This window comes from Aythya marila (assembly GCF_965140915.1).
Source record: "Aythya marila genome assembly, chromosome: 2".
Classification (NCBI taxonomy): domain Eukaryota; kingdom Metazoa; phylum Chordata; class Aves; order Anseriformes; family Anatidae; genus Aythya; species Aythya marila.
This window is the reverse complement of record NC_139043.1, coordinates 82,597,790-82,615,690: the sequence shown is the minus strand read 5'-3', so window position 1 is coordinate 82,615,690 and position 17,901 is coordinate 82,597,790. Positions and strand designations below refer to the sequence as shown.

Below are 17,901 nucleotides of genomic sequence, written 5' to 3'. Positions count from 1 at the left end.
ATCAATTTGCTAACACATGTAAAATATGATAGACTGTCTATCTGAGAAGAACTTCAGAAAATTCACTGAAAAGGTCCATAAGAAAAATGCTTTTATCATGAAATTAAAATGTACTAAACTGCAATACTTTGATTATTCTGTCAACACCTGGATAAACTATGTGATGACATATATTTACCTGAGCTATGGTCCTGTCAGGGCACCAAGATCTGATAAGAAGGAGATGTCTGAAGCAGTCCAGGGATTGATCATAGCCACAAGGAACTGGTTCTTCTTCGGGATTCTCATTATCAAACCAGACTTTCCATTCTTTCTCTGCTCTGGAAATCTGCAGTTATACCATCAAAGGAGTAAATCTCAATAAACACACAAGTCACAATTCAACTGCAACAAACTCAGAAACTATTAATGTTTATATTAATTAATATTTCTATTAATATTAAACTATTAATACATTCACAAGTATTTGTTTATCAGTGTTACTACACAGGTTAGCAAGGGTATTAAGAAAAGAGACGATAAGCCTTCAGATTTTAAGCACAAAATTGTACAATGCAATAACGCCCTCAAGTACTCATATTCAGGAAAGATGGACTATTACTAATTATTCTCCATTACTAATGTAATAGCATAGCAAGGTCAGAACACACATAGCTAGGCTGTTAGCTTTTGGAACACTATGTACATATCTGCTCCTCACAGTACAGATGGTACTCTTCATGTATAACAAATGCAATTTACTTACTCCATTTTACCATACACTTAAGTGTTCATTAAGGTTATTCATGTGAGTGTTGAATTTACTGAGCACTCATTCCCTCATTCTTACTGCATATAATCATTGAAATATTGGAACAAACTTGATAAAATATGTGTAAGAAAGCACAACAGGGATGCAAGAAAGTCTAACAACCTTAAGGAAGTAGTCAAATTCCATTACGCGAATTGGATAATGTCAAGTTGTATGCCAGTCTAAAAGCAGTATAATTGTAGTGTGTGAAAGTTTCTACTTTCTTCTCATTTTACTGTGTTGTTTTCATTGGTGGTGGTTGTTGGTTGTTGTTGTTGTGTGTTTTGTGGTTGTTGTTGTGGTTTTTTTTTAATTCTTTTTATACAGATTGCTAAGCAGTCAGGGCCAAAACTGACTATTTTGGGGCTACCATTTCCATTCATAAAATAAACCAGTTTCTCATTCCATGTCTTGATCTTGATCCTTGTCATTATCAAATAATCACCTTCAAAGAAAAGAGATTCCTTTTAAAAAGCTGTTGCTTACTTGGTCAAGAATATCTGAAAATTGGCTAAGTTTACTGAGCTCCACCAAGTTCAGCCAAGTCATATCCAGGATCCATTTAGCAGGCTTGGGAGGACAAGCTTTAAGGTCCAGAGAAGCACCACCTGAAAGAAAATGGGAATTAGATATAATCAGAATTCTCAGAGACATCCCCCCCAGCCCAAAAAAAAAAAAAAAAAAAAAAGCTAGATACCACATGACTAGAAAGTCTTACCAGTTTGGAGAAACGCATTATCATATAGGATAGTCATAAAGAAATTTCTGAGTAGGTAACATGTAAAATTTATTTTCAAATCTTATTTTTCATCCCACTTTAAAGCATAACATTTAAAAATTTATATCATCTTCCCACCACATGCTAAGCCTATATTTAATGTAAAAGAATAAGCTTGAGTTTATGAAGAAAGAAGTTATGAAGCTGAATTTCCATTTTTTCTTCAAATTTTTATTGTTGTAGATAATGTAATAATTTATTCAGTATGTGCATTTGCCTTCCTTGGAATTCTACTTAAACTAAAAGAAAGCAAAAACAAAATAAAAATAAAACACAGGCTACAAGAATCAAGATTTTTAACCACCTCTAAGTTAAAACATCTTTGGTGAAGTACAGTTTGCAGTTTGGTTTGTTTACATTAGATTTGTTCATGTACCTTCACCTTAATCTTTGTTCTTCTTTGAGGATTTATGTAACTGTTTCTTTATGCAATATGCCTGAAAATAAGTGTTCATTGAGAAATGCACATTTTCGAAATGATTTTCTAAAGATTCAACTTGGAAAAATTAATTATAACCCATAAGTAATTGTTGCCTAGAAAATTAAGCATATTTTGGAAGATTTTGGAACACCGATATACAGCAACTCCAAGCTATTCAGTGCAGATACAGTGTTCACATGCAGAGATTAATGCCATAAGCTTGTCATGTTCAGCTAAAAGTCTGATATTCTTCTAAACTGCTAGCATCATTTTCTTTTTCTTTCCACTCTTGTCTGTCTTCAATTACCAATAAACTAAAAGCTGTAAAAGTGTAAAAAGTTTTTACAGTCAAAACACATACGTGGTGGTATTTGAACAGTAGACATAAATATCAACTGAAAGGATACTTAGCAATTTTCCTTTTAAATTGCCACAATTCTCAAAGCTAAACTTATTAAAATTCAATGTGCTTCTATAAATTAGAACTACTATATGATGTTGTGTGTCACCAGAACAGAATGATAAGCATGCATTCTTTCACTTGACTGACTTCTCATGTTCAAAAGCAAGCAATAGCTTGGCTAAGAGACATGACCACAGCTCACAAATTTTCTTCAATAATGTACGTGCTCTATTTAAAACCATTCTGTAGTTCAAACCTTTTATAAGGGTCAGAAATTCTTCATGCTTCACTCTGTTTCTTTGTATATCAATCTTCAAAGTAAGTAATAATGTGAAAAGAAATTTGTGCTCCTCATAAAGTCCTCGGGCTGTATATTTGAACACTTCGTATGTCATATGTTCAATAATATTAGTAATCCTCTTGCTAGTTATGGGGCTCTTGGTAGACCTGTTGGAAGAAAGGTAGGTAGTTGAATGTCAATTGGCAGGTCTTATTAAAGAGAATGCTATGTAAAAGACAAAAAGCCAGAGCTCAGAATTCTGAAATATCTGAGAGCAAGCTAGCAACAACTTTCAGACTGAAAGAGCAACAACAAAAAATCCTTTCCTATTCCACATAGCTGAAAATCAACACAGTATAATGCTTTTTAATTACCTAGTACCCAATTTTAAGGATTGTAAGTACAATTGAAGATTCATTGCCTTGGTTACTAACAGGTAAAGGCCTATGGGTTTTTAAACTGACAATTCCTGTCAAGATTGTAACTGGCAAAACTTTTCTTTCTGATATTAGATTACAACAAATCTTTACTGTACTACAACCACCCCCAGGACTGGATATGTATAGATGACACTTCTGCTTAGCCAAATTACCTGGCTAGGGAGTGGTCAAAAAGCCCCAAAAACTGCCGAAGTGAAGTCTGATACATCACATTGACCATGCTCATCTCAGTAATGAGGAAATATAAGATGCTACCTCTTGTTGCAACTGAAGGATATAAAACAAGACTGTGTTCAAAGCAGAAATGCAAAGTAGAAAACTTTAAATCTTTACAGCAAACACATTGAGTTTGAGAACATATACTAATCAAAGGTCTTTGAGTTGTTCCATTTTTTACTGGCCAAAAATAATTAAAATGTTAATTTAATCTTCATTTATGCATTAGCAAGAAAAAAAAAATCTTTTTGCAATTCTGAGTATATTTGGAAAGCAACTAGATGGTATATTGAAATATTCAGTTCATCAGTAGACCATATAAAAACTATGACAGTTTGAAGTACTGTCTGAGTATCCAAACAAATTTCTCTTACCAACTTTTACAGGAGTTATATAAAAACCAAATGGATTATATTGATTTAACTTACTTTCAGCAGCCATTCAATTTTAAATACAAATATTTTATAAAATCTGCAGTTCTTTCTGCTACATTAACTGTACAATTTCCTAAAATGCGTGTATAACACAATTCCAGAGAGGACCTTCTTTCACTTTTTTCACATCGCTTCACTTGTCAGTTAAAAGCCAAAAGATTGATGAAACATGTAGACTATAACTTAAGGGTCTGTGACAGAATAAGTAAAACATTCACCAAAACAGATTCAAACTATTTACCATTATATTGCTTCCTAAAATAGAGACATTTTGAACCCAATCATGCAGTTACCTAAATACCCTAAAGACTCACTGAGAGTACATAAAAACTGTCAACATTTTAACAGCTGAGAAGTAGCAACCAAACCTTCTCAAGCTTCTTTCTCCGGTAGACTAGATAGACACTTACCCTCCTGCATGGAGCAGTGGGAAGTCTAGGGAGAAAATAGATCATTCCATTTTATAAATTTCACATGAAATACAACATTGATTATTTTGTCCATCACAGCTTAACACACCATTTCCTAGATACTTTTTACTTACAGGAAAATGTATATGCTTCCCACCCACTACAGCCCTCCTGATTTCATCCTATCATTTCTCTTACTCTAGATATTGTTCTTTTAACTGTATTCTCCAGTCATGTGCCTTTCATCACTATCTCACACTCACCAGGTCTGTACTCTTCACGGGCTGAGTTGATCTGTACCTCTGTTTCAGCGGAAGTTTGCAGTTTCTGTGTTACCTCCTCAGCAGTCTTTTTAGTCTTACTCAGTACAATTATTAAACTCTCATCATCTGCCAGAGAACCTTTAGTGCTTGTAAGTCGGAACAAAAGGTTATCTTCCAGCTCTTTCATCCTCCTTTTGTTTAAAGTCACATCTTCCATAAGATCTGTTCTTTCTTTCTCTAATTCCTGTTGGGATACATGGTAATATTTGGAAAACAGAAAAGCAATCAAAAGCAAAATATAACAAGGTATTTAGTTTTAAAAGTACTTATCCTACTGAAACAGTGTAGGTCAAGGTAACTGCACTGATTTGCAGAAAGAATTCCAGTGGTATTTCTGACAGTAGGTCTACTGTCAGGTTTCCAAACCTTCTATGTAAGTACGTGTTAACAAATTGTTTCAGCAAATACTATAGAGAATGCTGATATCATGTCCTAATAGAACTAGAAGTCCAAAAAATTAATTGCTTTTCTTCTCTGTTTCAGACAAAGACAGGGGCAAATACCATTCCAAGGACAGGTTTAGATTTAACTTAACTAATGTTTTCTTCATTTATGCCCTGTTTTCCAATCACCATATTGAAAATATATTCTGTTTAACAACGAGCATCTTTAGTCAGCTAATCAAGCATCAAAGCTTTCAAGCTTTCAAGAAGCTTTCAAGAAGCTAAAATATTCCTCCATTGGACAGGGATAACTTTAGGCTATCACTAAAATCTTTCATTGTTTAAGAAAAGAAAGCATATAGAACTCAAATTTAGTTCTTTATCAATAGTTATTTAGTTGATTATTTTTAGTAATACAAGCTATGTGGTTTATATAATTACTTTGTTTCCCAGAAGTCACGTATAAAAGATAGATAAATGCTGATTAACAGATTTACATAAAAATGAAAAGAATTGCTGCTTAAAATACTCAGAAAAAATAAGTTGTTCAGATATACAATGTCTTTCAATTTATTCTTCTATTTCTCATAAAATTCAAAGAATTTTTAAAAACATTACAAATCCCTCAAAAAGAAAAATACACCATTGAAACAATATATATGTTTCAATACAGTGAGCAAAAAGGATGAAAAAAAGTGAAAGAAGGGTTAACAGTCTTTCAGAAGATGAGGATAATATGAATCTTTTTCTGGGTATCAATAATAAGTGAAATGGATGATAGATATATTAGCTCTGTCTACACAAGTACTCCTGCACCATTTACAAAGCTGTCACTGGTTGAAGTTAAGCTGATAGCGCAATGAAGCTGTCTGATAGAATGTAAGTCTTCATAGAATGAGCATGGTTTCTCTCATGAGTTCCATGGACTGATCAGAGAAATGCAACTACTAAACATTAACAAGACTACTTCAGCCATTACATTGGAAAATCTTACATGGAAGGGGAAGAAAAAAATAAAATAGCTCAATATCTGCCACAATCACATTCCTCTCCAGTGAAGGTAAACTGGAACTGTTGCCAAATTTTAGCAAATACAGTCACAGATACACAGTATCATAGATGCGTAGTGTGGTTTTTGACCTCAACAGTGGTCCACCTTATATTTAAGGAATAAAGTAACCAATAGTAGATGCAGAACTGCTGGTGGCACGCTTACTGGCATTGTCATCCTGAACTTTGACTTGCTTAATTAATGAATCTGCAGTGTCAGATTAGTTAGTCAGACCATATCTCCTTGCAGCAAGGAAGTAACTAAATCCTTTGCACCAGGTTACATTGCCATGAGTTCCACAGTGTCTAGCCAGAAGAATATCAGTTTCTATTTCATGACATTATACCTCGGTGAGGCAGGAAAAATAGAGTATGGTATGGTTGCAAGAGTAAAGACAGACAGAAACTTCTGGTTGACTGAGTTTTCTTCTGTCCTAGCTTTTAAACCATCTTAAACAGGTTATATTAACAACAGTCACAATAGAGAGACAGAAAATTACTCTGCAATATGGGAAGTAAGAGTAATAAATTGAAATGAAAGTGAAATCTTCTACAGGTAAATATAAGACACACAGTCAGGAGAAAAATATAATTATTTTTTTACCTGTTTCTCTGTGAGAATGACTCTTCCTAAGAGCTGATTTTCAAGACCTTTCATGGTTACAGTAAAGTCAATGATGGAGGTTCGAGCATTAATTTCAGGAGAGTAACCTGGATTTGGCAGTTTTGTGGTAATGTAAAGTCTGAAGCCATTCATCACATCTACTTCTTTATCACCAACCTTCACCTTAAGAAAAGTAAGAAAAAGACATCAGGTGACAGTGCACACTCTTGGAGGTACCACATGTAGAAACAAAGTTTACATCTTTCTGTTCAAAAGCATAAACATCCAGGTAAAAATTACATGTCTGATGCAAAGAACTTGTTGAAAATATCCATGGAACAGTTTAACTGATGTGTTCACAGATTCTTTGAATTCCAGTTACTTTTCATCATTGCATCCCCTAAATGAAAAACATTACACCGGGCAAGCAGAGATCTTGGTACCTTCTTCGCTTAAAATTGTCATAAACAAAGGGATAACAAAGACTATATATTAATTATATGTGAGTTTAAATTTAACCCCTTTTTAATTTCGTATTAGCATTGATCAAATTTAAAACATTTTAATCTTTTTGAGGCATATATTTAATAAAAGTTATTCTGTTGAGGACAGGTAGGAGGCAGTTTCCATTTGTTTGTTCATTTGTTTCGTTTTTACCTTATTGGTGGAACCTGATTTAATGAAATTTCTTTCCAAAATATTATCTAGTGCTGGGTCAAGCTCTTCTCCAACATCTTCTATCAAAAGAGGTCTTCCCAGAGAAAGACTGTCTTCTAAGTGATTTCTGAAATACTTGTGATTCAAAGAAGTGATCTAAAAATACAAACATGGACCTATATGTTATGTTTCACCCAGTAACCAAACTTAATGCTTGTCTTATATTCAAAGATTATTTCATTTTATTCAGATAAACTACTGACAAGAAAAATGGTCCTATAGCTAAATTATGGCAATGATTGTGACTACAAGAGATAAGCATCAGGGTATTATATTCTCAGATGTCACTGAATGCAAACTGCTAGTTTTCGACTACAAGAGTAGGAGTAAGACAACACTAAGCACATAAAGTTTTGATAACTTATGAGTGCAACTAGACAATAAATTCACAGGAACCTTTTATCAACATCAGTTTTATCCTGAATAACTTACCCAAGTCAAACCACAGCAAGGCAGATCCCAAGATTAGGGCTTTTTCCTCAAAAATTAGTGTTTTATATATTGAATAAGACATTAAATAGTCTTTGCTTTAAAAAGTTATTCTTAGTACAATTGTGACTAACTTTTCAACACATACACAAAGCACATTCAACTTACGTTGTTTATAACTCTAAAATTAAAGTCTAATCATCATTTATTTTTATTTTTTTTTTTTTAATATGACTAGCTAGGCAACCATTACAAGGGTTCCACGCTGACAGAGGAATCAATATGAAGGACAAACATTTCCTAATAATAGTCTAAGAGCCAATTTATTATCATCCTTCAAACTCCTCTACCCTTTTTAGGGATACCTTAAAAAAACATGTTTTGTTGGTGGAATTATTATTGCAGCAAACAAAGACTTTCTTCCTTGTACTTTCCTGTTTGAATTGATTTTGTGTATCTTGCCTCAAACAATATGTTGGGGCAATTCTGTATTCACTACATATTTGCTGAATATTTAGCAACTGACATCCATACTAAGACAACACAAATTATTAATAATTTCTGATTATGAGAAAATAATAATATTATGTCATGCATTCTTTCTTAAACATGCATATGAATTTGTACTAATCATTTGTTTTCTCTGTTTATAGTATTCTGCAAATATGCTTCAGCCTGTATCAGACATTATACATTGAGGTTGGTCTCCAGTAGTTTATGTTTCTTTCAAACAAATTCTTTTAAAAAAGTGGGCTACTGGTATTAATAAGCTTCAAATGTACATTTTTCATATCTAGTCAAATCTCCAATCTATCTATATACATATACATTTTATTTTTATAAAAACTGCTTGCTAATTGTTATCTGAATCATAGATATTTTTGTTTGTTTGTTTTGTTAGCTAAGAGTTTCTAGGGACTATGAAAGCACCAGAATTCCTGTTACCTGGAGTTCATTTCTGACTTCCTTATTCTTAAGCCAAATTTTACCCTGTGCCTGTGGATCAATTAATAAAGGATAACGAGATGCTTTAGTGGCAATTATTCCATTCTGTATGGATAAGTCATCATTTGGTAATCCTTGCAGGTTCCATTCACTGATAGTAGAAGCATCAGTCAACATTTCAATCAGGTTCAGGTTGGTACTAAAGGGGATTTTCCGGGCTTTCATTTCCTTTTGCCAGTCATTTAATAGCAGACTGCGAAACTCTTCGTTGAAAGGACCAGAGTAGGACAGAAAAGCTGTAGCCAACAGTATATCACCTTAAAAGAAAAAGAAAGAAAACAAACATTACGATTTCACAAATTTTATTCATGATAGAGACACTTCCTTCTTGATTTGTTGTTTTTGATGGTAACTGGAAGAATGCATTTTGGCTGATAAAGATGATAAATGAGCTTTTTTCTCCAAATTCATTGCATAGTAAAGCAATGCTACATTTCACTAGATGTCATGTTTACCTTACCCTTACAGAGCAACTCTAGGAATCAAGAGGAGAAAAAGTTAAAGTAATACACTGAGTTAGGTTTACGTTTCAAGGTGTTGGTAGCAGGGGTGGCCTCTTAAAAGAGGCCAGGGGCTACTCCATGCCAGAAACAGACAATTCCAGCTGATTCCAACAGCCCCACTGCCAAGCTGGTGGTGCCTCTGGGAAACAGAAAAAGGAAGGGCAAAATGCTGTGCTAATACTAATGCCAATGTTTAATTAGGTAATGCCAATGTTTAATTTGGAGTGCCAATTAAGATCAACTGCAATTATTACTACTAACAAGAAAATGTAGTAACACACATCACTATGGAAACATTGTGTGACACAAGTTTTAAACTTCTGGTCAGCCTCAGAATTTCCTCCTCCCAGACTAAGTCTCATGACACTAGTAGATTTTTTTGTGCTTCAGAAATAAGAGTACAGGACTGCAATCTGGAGAAGATATTGTGGTTTTATACTGCATACTAATATTTTTTATACTTTTCCAAGTTATCTATTTAAAAACATGATGAGTGTGTGGGGAAGGTATCCTGTACTTTTAGTAAGTTAATAATAAACACACACAACACACACACAGACACTGTGCCAGCAAGTAATACACAACCACTGCTTTTTGCAGAATTTCAAGGCAAAGGTCAGAGAAACAACTTCAGGCCACAGAAAAGGACAAGATAAATTTCATTTACTTGGTATAACTAATCAATAAATCCTTACAATAAAGTAATTTTATTTCCAAGTGTTTACTTACACAATAAAAAAATTACTTTTAAGAAACAAAAGTTTCACGAACACTGATAAATGCATTTAAAATTCTTGACTTCTATGCTTAGAAGTCAATATGACCGAACGTCTTTCTCTCTTCCACATATATTCTGTTATAAACATTTTACTGGCTCTTTCTTACACGTCAACACGCCACTCTTTTGACTATAGTCTACCAAGTTAAAATGTCAGTGTCCCAACCATTCAATGCACCTTGTGTTAAGGTGCATCTTCACCACAGCATACTACAGCATACACAGTATTGTAGGGGTTTTTAAATATAAACCTCAGTCTCATTGCAAATTTCACTTAGCTGTGCTTCAGGAAGAGAATTAACAATTATCTCAATTTTAGCAATGGTAAATCTGAGCTGCAAAGGAAATATTTGAAATTCCAAATGTTTTTAATTTCATTATCCATTACAATTCAAGCAGCTAATTTACTTCTAAGCTCAAACGTGTCGACAAATGCTTACCCACTAGTCTCTTGGTCTGAACAGCAAATTCTTTACTCTGTTTAGTCCATCTCTCTTTTTCACCTGCTAGACCACTTATAAGACTTGAAGCAGTTTGCATTTTATGCCGGCAACGTTCAGCATCTTCAAGCAAAGTCTAGATAAAACCATCCACCAAAATATATGGTTTACAGCCATGTATCTGATAGGACAGAAAAATCTCTATGCCTAATTAAACCAGTAGAACAAGAGTTCAAAAATATATTTTCAGTAGCCTATATATTCAGTAACATATAATTTCAGTAATATATATTTAGTAATGTGCTGTGTGAAGAAGGAGGGAAAATGGGAGGGTAGAAGGATATCATGACAAACTATCAACATCTGCCATAAATATGATTCAACCTTTTAATATTCCTACTCTTAATTTTCATATTGGTACATATGTTACAGAAGCATGAGATGCCTGGTACTTATTAATTCTGGGAAATTCTGCCCAGAATTTCAAATACATTACGCACTGATAATATATATTAACAAAATTTGATGTTACAGTACTAGGCACTAAAGAAACAACCCAATTAAAATATTTTTGAGGCAGTGGGAAGGAGGAGAAGGAGAAGGAGAAAGGTGGGATCAAGAAAAAACATATATATACAAAACATATCATCTCTTTTTCTCAGTCCATCAGTGCTCTTTTTCCAAGGAATAACAAAGAATTATGAGAGGATGCATTAAGTTTTGCTCAAAGGATGGGTGGCAACTTTCTCTAACAGTCTCTTTTCAGCAAAGATACATTCACCTGTTTTTCTCTCATGGCTTTTTCATACTCTGCCTGCACAATATCTAACTCTTCTTGCTTGGCACCCAGTTCTTCCTGAGCTCTCTGCAGATCCAGCATAGCAGTGGTTAGGCGATTCTCCTGGATTGCTAAATTAGCCTGTGAAGCATACAAATAAAAAAATATATATTTCCAAATACATCTTTTGCTATACATTGCTATACAAATACATTTGCTATAATGTATGGCAAATTGAGTTTCATTGCACTGTATCACAAAAGCAAAATGTTCAGCAGAGATTTCATCATTCATTAAAAACTTTTATTTCAATTATACAACAAACTTTTTCTTGTAGGTAGTTAATTAGTTGGTCTTATATAAATTTGAAAAACAAAAAACAACAACAAAACAAACAAACAAACAAACAAAAAACAGAAAAACTTCTGGGCACATCAGCTCTTTTCAGCTGGCACAAAATTATTCTGAAATGGCCTTTGGAAAGACTGGTGCCATGAAAAGTCTGTTTTAGTTTGTTATTTTTGTTTTATTTTTGTTTTTTTGTTTTTTGTTTTTTTCCACCACCTGTTTTGCTTTGTTTAATGAAAGATACTACCTGTAATCACAAATCTTCCTTCGCTCTAGATCATTCCTGTAACAAATATCGAGCTATTCTTTCTTAAAATCATGCTTGACCATGTCTTTCCTGACTTTCAGTCCTGCCCTTCAACAACTACTTAGGCCTGCTTTTCTGATAACACTAATAACACTGATGAGCAGAGACTCTGTATAGTCTTATGAACGGATATACTGAATATTAAATGAATCAGATCTCAAGTATTTTCTTTCTTAAGGTAAAGCAATTGCAACTGTGAATTAAACTAAATGTCTGCTTCAACCCCATTCAAAAGGGGCCCAGAGGCACAAAACTGCATAATCTTTTTAATGATCTTGACAGCCTACAAGTGGTAGTACATTTGAAGCATATTTCATTGTAGTTACTATTTTCAGCATACTAAATTCCTACCAAGGCAGGCACCAGTTACAATAAGGCAGCTGATGTTTCCAGCAGATGAAATCCTCAACTGCACATGGGCAGGGAGGAGAAGAAGTGAAAAGTGTTTGTGTGCCTCCCATTGACTAATAGACTTACCTTTAAGGGTAATACTTCTTTGTTGATGGAAAAAAATACAGCCATGGCTTTGGTCCACGAGCATAGCCCAGCAACATTCCCACATACTCTCTTAGCTGTCTCAATGTTGTAGTCCACCATTTCAAAATAAGGGCTCAAAAGCTCCACCACTTCTTCATTAATTGTATCCTTTGGAAATTGCTAAAAGAAAAAAAAAAAAAAAAAAGTTTGTACTATGTATGACTATGCATGTACATAAAGTATACATATATATACTTTAGCACACACAGAACACCACCGGGATCACAAATGTTATTTAAAAACAGATAGTATGAAGTTCTCTGTTATATTTGGGAGCTTGCCAAAGTCATTCTTCTCTATTCTATCTTCATACAAAATGGAAAAGAGTTTGCCTTCATTTATGATCTTCTCTATCCTATCTTATCCACTAACATTACAAAACTGGAAGTCAAGTATATCACTGAGATTCAGTTTGAAATTCCATTTTCCTTAATACTGAATAAATAACAATATTCTTTAAAAAGAGAGAGAAAAAGATCTGGTTAATGGACACACATTCTATAAGACAGTATTTTCAAAGGGTAGCCAGCTACCTTCCCCTTAAGTTACCTTTAATCATTAATGCAATATGTTTCAATTTTAACAATTTGGTTTGAGCCTCTTTTTTCTTTAAACAATGCCTCTTCCATTTTCATCCCAAAAGCTCTGAAATTTCTCCCTTAATTTTTTTTTGATGGCCAAATATTCTGTATTTCAAATATTCTGTAAGTTTAGTTACCTTCAGAAGTTTATTTACAAGGTATATCATTGATGAACTTGAAAAATAGCTGTTTCCAGAAGCATAAATAGGTTTATTTATGTACAAGCAATAAAATGTCCTTCAGTAAATTCATGGTACTACCAGCCATACAAAGTTGATCGAGCTTATTATTTGTTATATTCCACTGGACCAGAGAAGGATGAAGTAAACTCAGTGTGATTATAAACGTAGAAAATTATTGCTACCTAATAGGGAAGCTTTAACCAAAGAATAAGCTTTAAGATTTGTTTATATTCTTTGGTTTATGAGAACATTATTCGTCTAAATAAACAAATCAGATTATTAAGTCCAGTGGTACAGGACAACATATAAACTATTCTCTAAATAGAGTAATCATAATATTACTAGCTTAAATTGTGAGCTAATGGATTTATTCGTCGTATGCTCTTTACATTTCTGTAGACATATTATGCAGCCGAAAATCCCAAATTTCAAAAAAATCTGACTTTATACATCCTAAGAGTAACCCATTCTTTTGTAAGCCACTACACAAGTTACAATGCTCAAAATTAAAGAAAAGTTAGAAAACATTTTGTTTCTCTTTCCTATCAGCTCTAAGCAAACAGATAAGTAATGTCTATTCAAATGCTTAAAGCTCTACATCATTTGTCACTGAAGGTAATTTCATTGCAATACTTAGGAGAAGCTGTAACTGATTTATGACTTGACTTTGCCAGATGGATTCAAATCTATTTTATAACAACATACTTATTTTTTAAGCCCTTAATATTTCAGATCTATTGTGTGCTTGATTTGCCTTGCACATTTGTTTTCCTATGAACACCAAAGGAAACCTTTCACCAATTTTCTTAAATTTAAAACAGTAATGAGCAGAAAGTTATACAAGTACCTGTAGGTTTTGTAAGAAGTTTCCTGCTGTCATCAGTTTCAAAGATTCTTGCCATGATGGGGTGGTACAACATTTTTCCTGATCAATTTTTACATTGTTCAGTTTCCTCTGGAAGAGCAGTAATACACAATCCATGATACGCATAATAAGGTGAGGAGGTCGACCAAGTGTTCGGACAGTGGCAATATCTGCAGGTTTTATTGTCTACAAAATTGAAACAAATGATAAAACAATTATTGTTATTATTTATTAAATATGACATAGAACACAAGGTCACTGACAGCATTAATCCACTGGAGAATAAAAAAATATATTTTTTTCATGATATTTGATTGAAAATAATTTTATAACCCAAAAGTATGAAGCTAGAAGGACCCTTCAGCCATATTTTGGCTGCAACTTTCTCCCAACTGCTACAACCACTTTTGACAAAACAAAGACTAAGATAGCAATATCTTGAAATTTTACCTAATTTTTTATTTTAAAGCAAACTTATTGAGCAGAAACACAATCTGCAATGGGAAATGCATTCTGTTGATATTTGGTTAGTAAAGTTGAATGAAGAAAAACAGTGAGAAGGCCTGATAGATATATAGATATGCACCTTCTGTGTTTTATCATGCTGGAAATATTCCTGGTGTAGAAGCAAGCCTGTGAGACTATATAATAACAATAATGTATGAAAAACTGGGCCCTATTAAGTATGGAAAAGTAATTCTAGGGTGCAAATGTAACACTATAACTTGTAAGTCTAGTGTACATCACGAGATTAAAAGGACTATCAGAATGGACTAATGAAGATATCTCCTTAGAAAGGCATCAATCTGAGCAGTTAGTGCACTGAACCACATACAGAGAAAAAAAAAAAAAAAAAGCCACTCAAAAATGGTCACTTCCAATGGGGAAGCCCACTACTATAACAGTCATAACTTCAACAAAAAATAATCGGTTATTGCAGGAGTGATATGTGAATGAGTGAATGATACTTTGCAGCTAACCTAGCAAATGCCTCTCTTGGAATTGCTAAAGGAAGTTTTAATTACTTGTGTTTATACTTCAACAATGGGATTGAAAATTATTATAGGTTATTCTGATCGCCTTCCTTTCGCTTCCCTTCAAAACCATTCTGTTTGTTGCATTCAGTGTGCACATGACAACTTAGCAGAGTTTTTCTAGATATCCAAGCGGAAACTTTAATCAGTGCTTATTAGTGACCCTCAAGAAATTCACCCCAGCCTTTTTTCTACAATACAAATTGTGGCAAAAGAGTTGCATTCTATTCTATTCTACTTTTTACTAGTAGTTGTACATTTACCATGTCCTTTTTATTTCAAATGCAACTAAGTTTTAATGAACTTTGACAATTCTTACTCAAAAAAAAAAAAAATAATAATCGTCACATATGATAGAATATCTTGGGTGGGAAGGTGTTGGGAATTGGCATAATTGTTCGATCTAAGCTTGCTTTAAGCAACCAGGGGTAGGCCTTAGAAATCTCAGGGCCTGCTGTAGCTGAGCAAACCAAGCTGCCAGAGTAACTGTGAGAAGCTCCCACTGCAATGACTCCCACATCACCCAATTAAGGAACTCAGATAATATTGTTATCAGCAGCTGGCCTCAAGGACTAGGTCTACGTGGCCGTTAAGCACAAAGGGGGTTGTTTTCCTAACTTCTAATCAAAAGGGGGGTTCTTTTCTTGCAGGTGGTGTTATTTTCTTAACGGTTTGTCTGAGTGCTTTTGACCAATAATCTTGTGTGAAACACTGTCCACCCCTGTAAAATTCACTATAAAAGTTGGGCTATTCGGGCAATAAAATGGTGAAGCATGATCTGACTCTGCTGGTGTCTGTCATGCTTTCGTCCGTGCTTCGCAACAGGAAGGGACATTTAAAGATCATCTAGTCCAACCCCCCTATCATGAGCAAGTACATTTTTCACTAGATTGAGTTGATGAAAGCCCAGTCCAACCTGACTTTGAACATTTCAAATGATGGAAGATACACAGCTTCTCTGGGCAATACTTTCCAGTGTTCACTGGTTTGGGCTGGGATAGAGTAAAATATTTTTCATAGTAGCTTGTATGGTGCTATGTTTTAGATTTGTGATGAAAAAAAAAATGTTGATAACAGAACCAAAATTTTAGATGTTGTTGAGCTGTGCTTACACAGAGTCAAGGTTTTGACTGCTTCTTACACTACCCTGCCAGCAAGGAGGCTGGGGGTACACAAGAAGCTGGGAGGGGACACAACTGAAACAGCTGGTCCCAACTGACCAGGTTATTCTGTAGTATATGGCATCATGCTCAGCAGTAAAAGCTAAGGGAAAGGAGGAGGAGGGGGGTCATTTGGAGTTTGTCTTCCCAAATAATCATTGCCTGTGATGAAGCCCACCCTTCTTGGAAACGGCTAAATATCTGCCCACCAGAAGCAAGTGAATGAATTCCTTATTTTGCTTTGCTTGCATACACAGCTTTTGCTTTACCTATTAAACTGTCTTTATCTCAATCCACAAGTTTTGTCACTTTTACTGTTCCAATTCTCTTCCCCATCCCACTGAGGAAGTGAGTGAGCACTTGTATGGTGCTTAGTTGCATAGCAGGGTTAAACCTCAATACAGTGTCTCATCACCCTCATCATGAAGAATTTCTTTCTTATACGCAGTCTAAATCTACCCTCTTTCAGTTTAAAACCAATGCCCTTTGCCCTGTCACTACAGGCCCTGGTTAAAAGTCCTTCATCTTTCTTGTAAGACCTCTTTATATACTAAAAGTTTGAAATAAGGTCTGCCCTGGAGCCTTCCCTTTTCCAGGATGAACAAGCCCAGTTATCTCAACTTCTGATCATTTTCATGGCCCTCCTCTGAACCCACTTGATCAGCTCAATATCTTTTTTGTACTGGCAACTCCAGAGCTAGATACAGTACTTCAGGCAGGGTCTCATGAGGGCAGAGTAGATGGGAAGAACCATCTACCACATTGACCTCTTGGCCATGATTCTTTTCATGCAGCCCAGGATACAATAGGTTTTCTGGGCTGCATATACAGCCAACTCATAGCCAACTCATGTCCAATTCTTCATCCACCACCATCCCCAAGTCCTTCCTTGCAGGGCTGCTCTCAATCAATTCAGCATCCAATCTGTACTGATACAGGGGATTGTCCTGACCCTGTCAAGGTCTTTCTAGATGGCATCCCCTCACAGTGTATCAGCTGCACCACTCAGCTTGGTGTCATCTGAACTCTTGCTGAGGATGCGCTCAAACCCACTATCTACATTATTAATGAAAACATGAAACAGCACTGATACATGTTTTTAAAAAGCTTATAAACTGTTCCATACCTAACAGTTTCTCAAAGCGGCATTAACATTCCTAAAATATGTAAAAATTGAATGGAATAACGAACTATGGATTTATCATCTGGGAAATGGCCTTTATATTTAATTGTATATTTTAGTAGACATTTGTCTACTTTGCAAACAGAATTCCATTAAAGGAATCCCTCATGGGAAGTTTATAAATCCATAATCATTGTGAATTCATTCCATAAAAGATGCAGCCCAATACAGACTTGTACAAAGAATTTGCTTAAATGAGTTTCTGAATGAATGAATGGATTCTGAGAATACAGATATGTATGCTGAACAGCTGAATTTTATGATAGTATAGCAAATGCAAAATGAAAGAAAATCTGGAGACCGAGTAAGCACAGCTAGTTTTCTCCTTTGTGAAGTCTCAAAATAGTGGTATTACAGCTTTTCGTTAAAAACAGATTTTCATTTATTAGAATACAAGATTTCAAAAACAGCAGTATTTCTTTGGTTTGGTATCTTTGGCCAAAAGCAGAATATAAGCTGCAATAAGACACAGGATAGAAGACACGTCACCAGTGTTCTTTTCATACCTCAGATACTACCCAG

At 34.5% G+C, this 17,901-nt stretch overlaps 1 protein-coding gene across 1 annotated transcript in view; it reads right to left on the bottom strand.

Annotated features, from left to right (window-relative positions):
- The window catches only part of DNAH5 (dynein axonemal heavy chain 5), a gene marked incomplete at its 5' end in the record, with an annotated part of 122,510 nt that overhangs the window by 15,537 nt on the left and 89,072 nt on the right, over window positions 1-17,901 (bottom strand). The window contains 12 exons of the mRNA XM_082752279.1: window positions 179-328; window positions 1,277-1,398; window positions 2,649-2,839; window positions 3,265-3,379; window positions 4,436-4,679; window positions 6,533-6,715; window positions 7,190-7,345; window positions 8,624-8,940; window positions 10,405-10,540; window positions 11,186-11,323; window positions 12,315-12,494; window positions 13,985-14,188. Coding sequence (XP_082608405.1) covers window positions 179-328; window positions 1,277-1,398; window positions 2,649-2,839; window positions 3,265-3,379; window positions 4,436-4,679; window positions 6,533-6,715; window positions 7,190-7,345; window positions 8,624-8,940; window positions 10,405-10,540; window positions 11,186-11,323; window positions 12,315-12,494; window positions 13,985-14,188 — 2,136 coding nt within the window. The remainder of the gene's footprint in view (window positions 1-178; window positions 329-1,276; window positions 1,399-2,648; window positions 2,840-3,264; window positions 3,380-4,435; window positions 4,680-6,532; window positions 6,716-7,189; window positions 7,346-8,623; window positions 8,941-10,404; window positions 10,541-11,185; window positions 11,324-12,314; window positions 12,495-13,984; window positions 14,189-17,901) is intronic.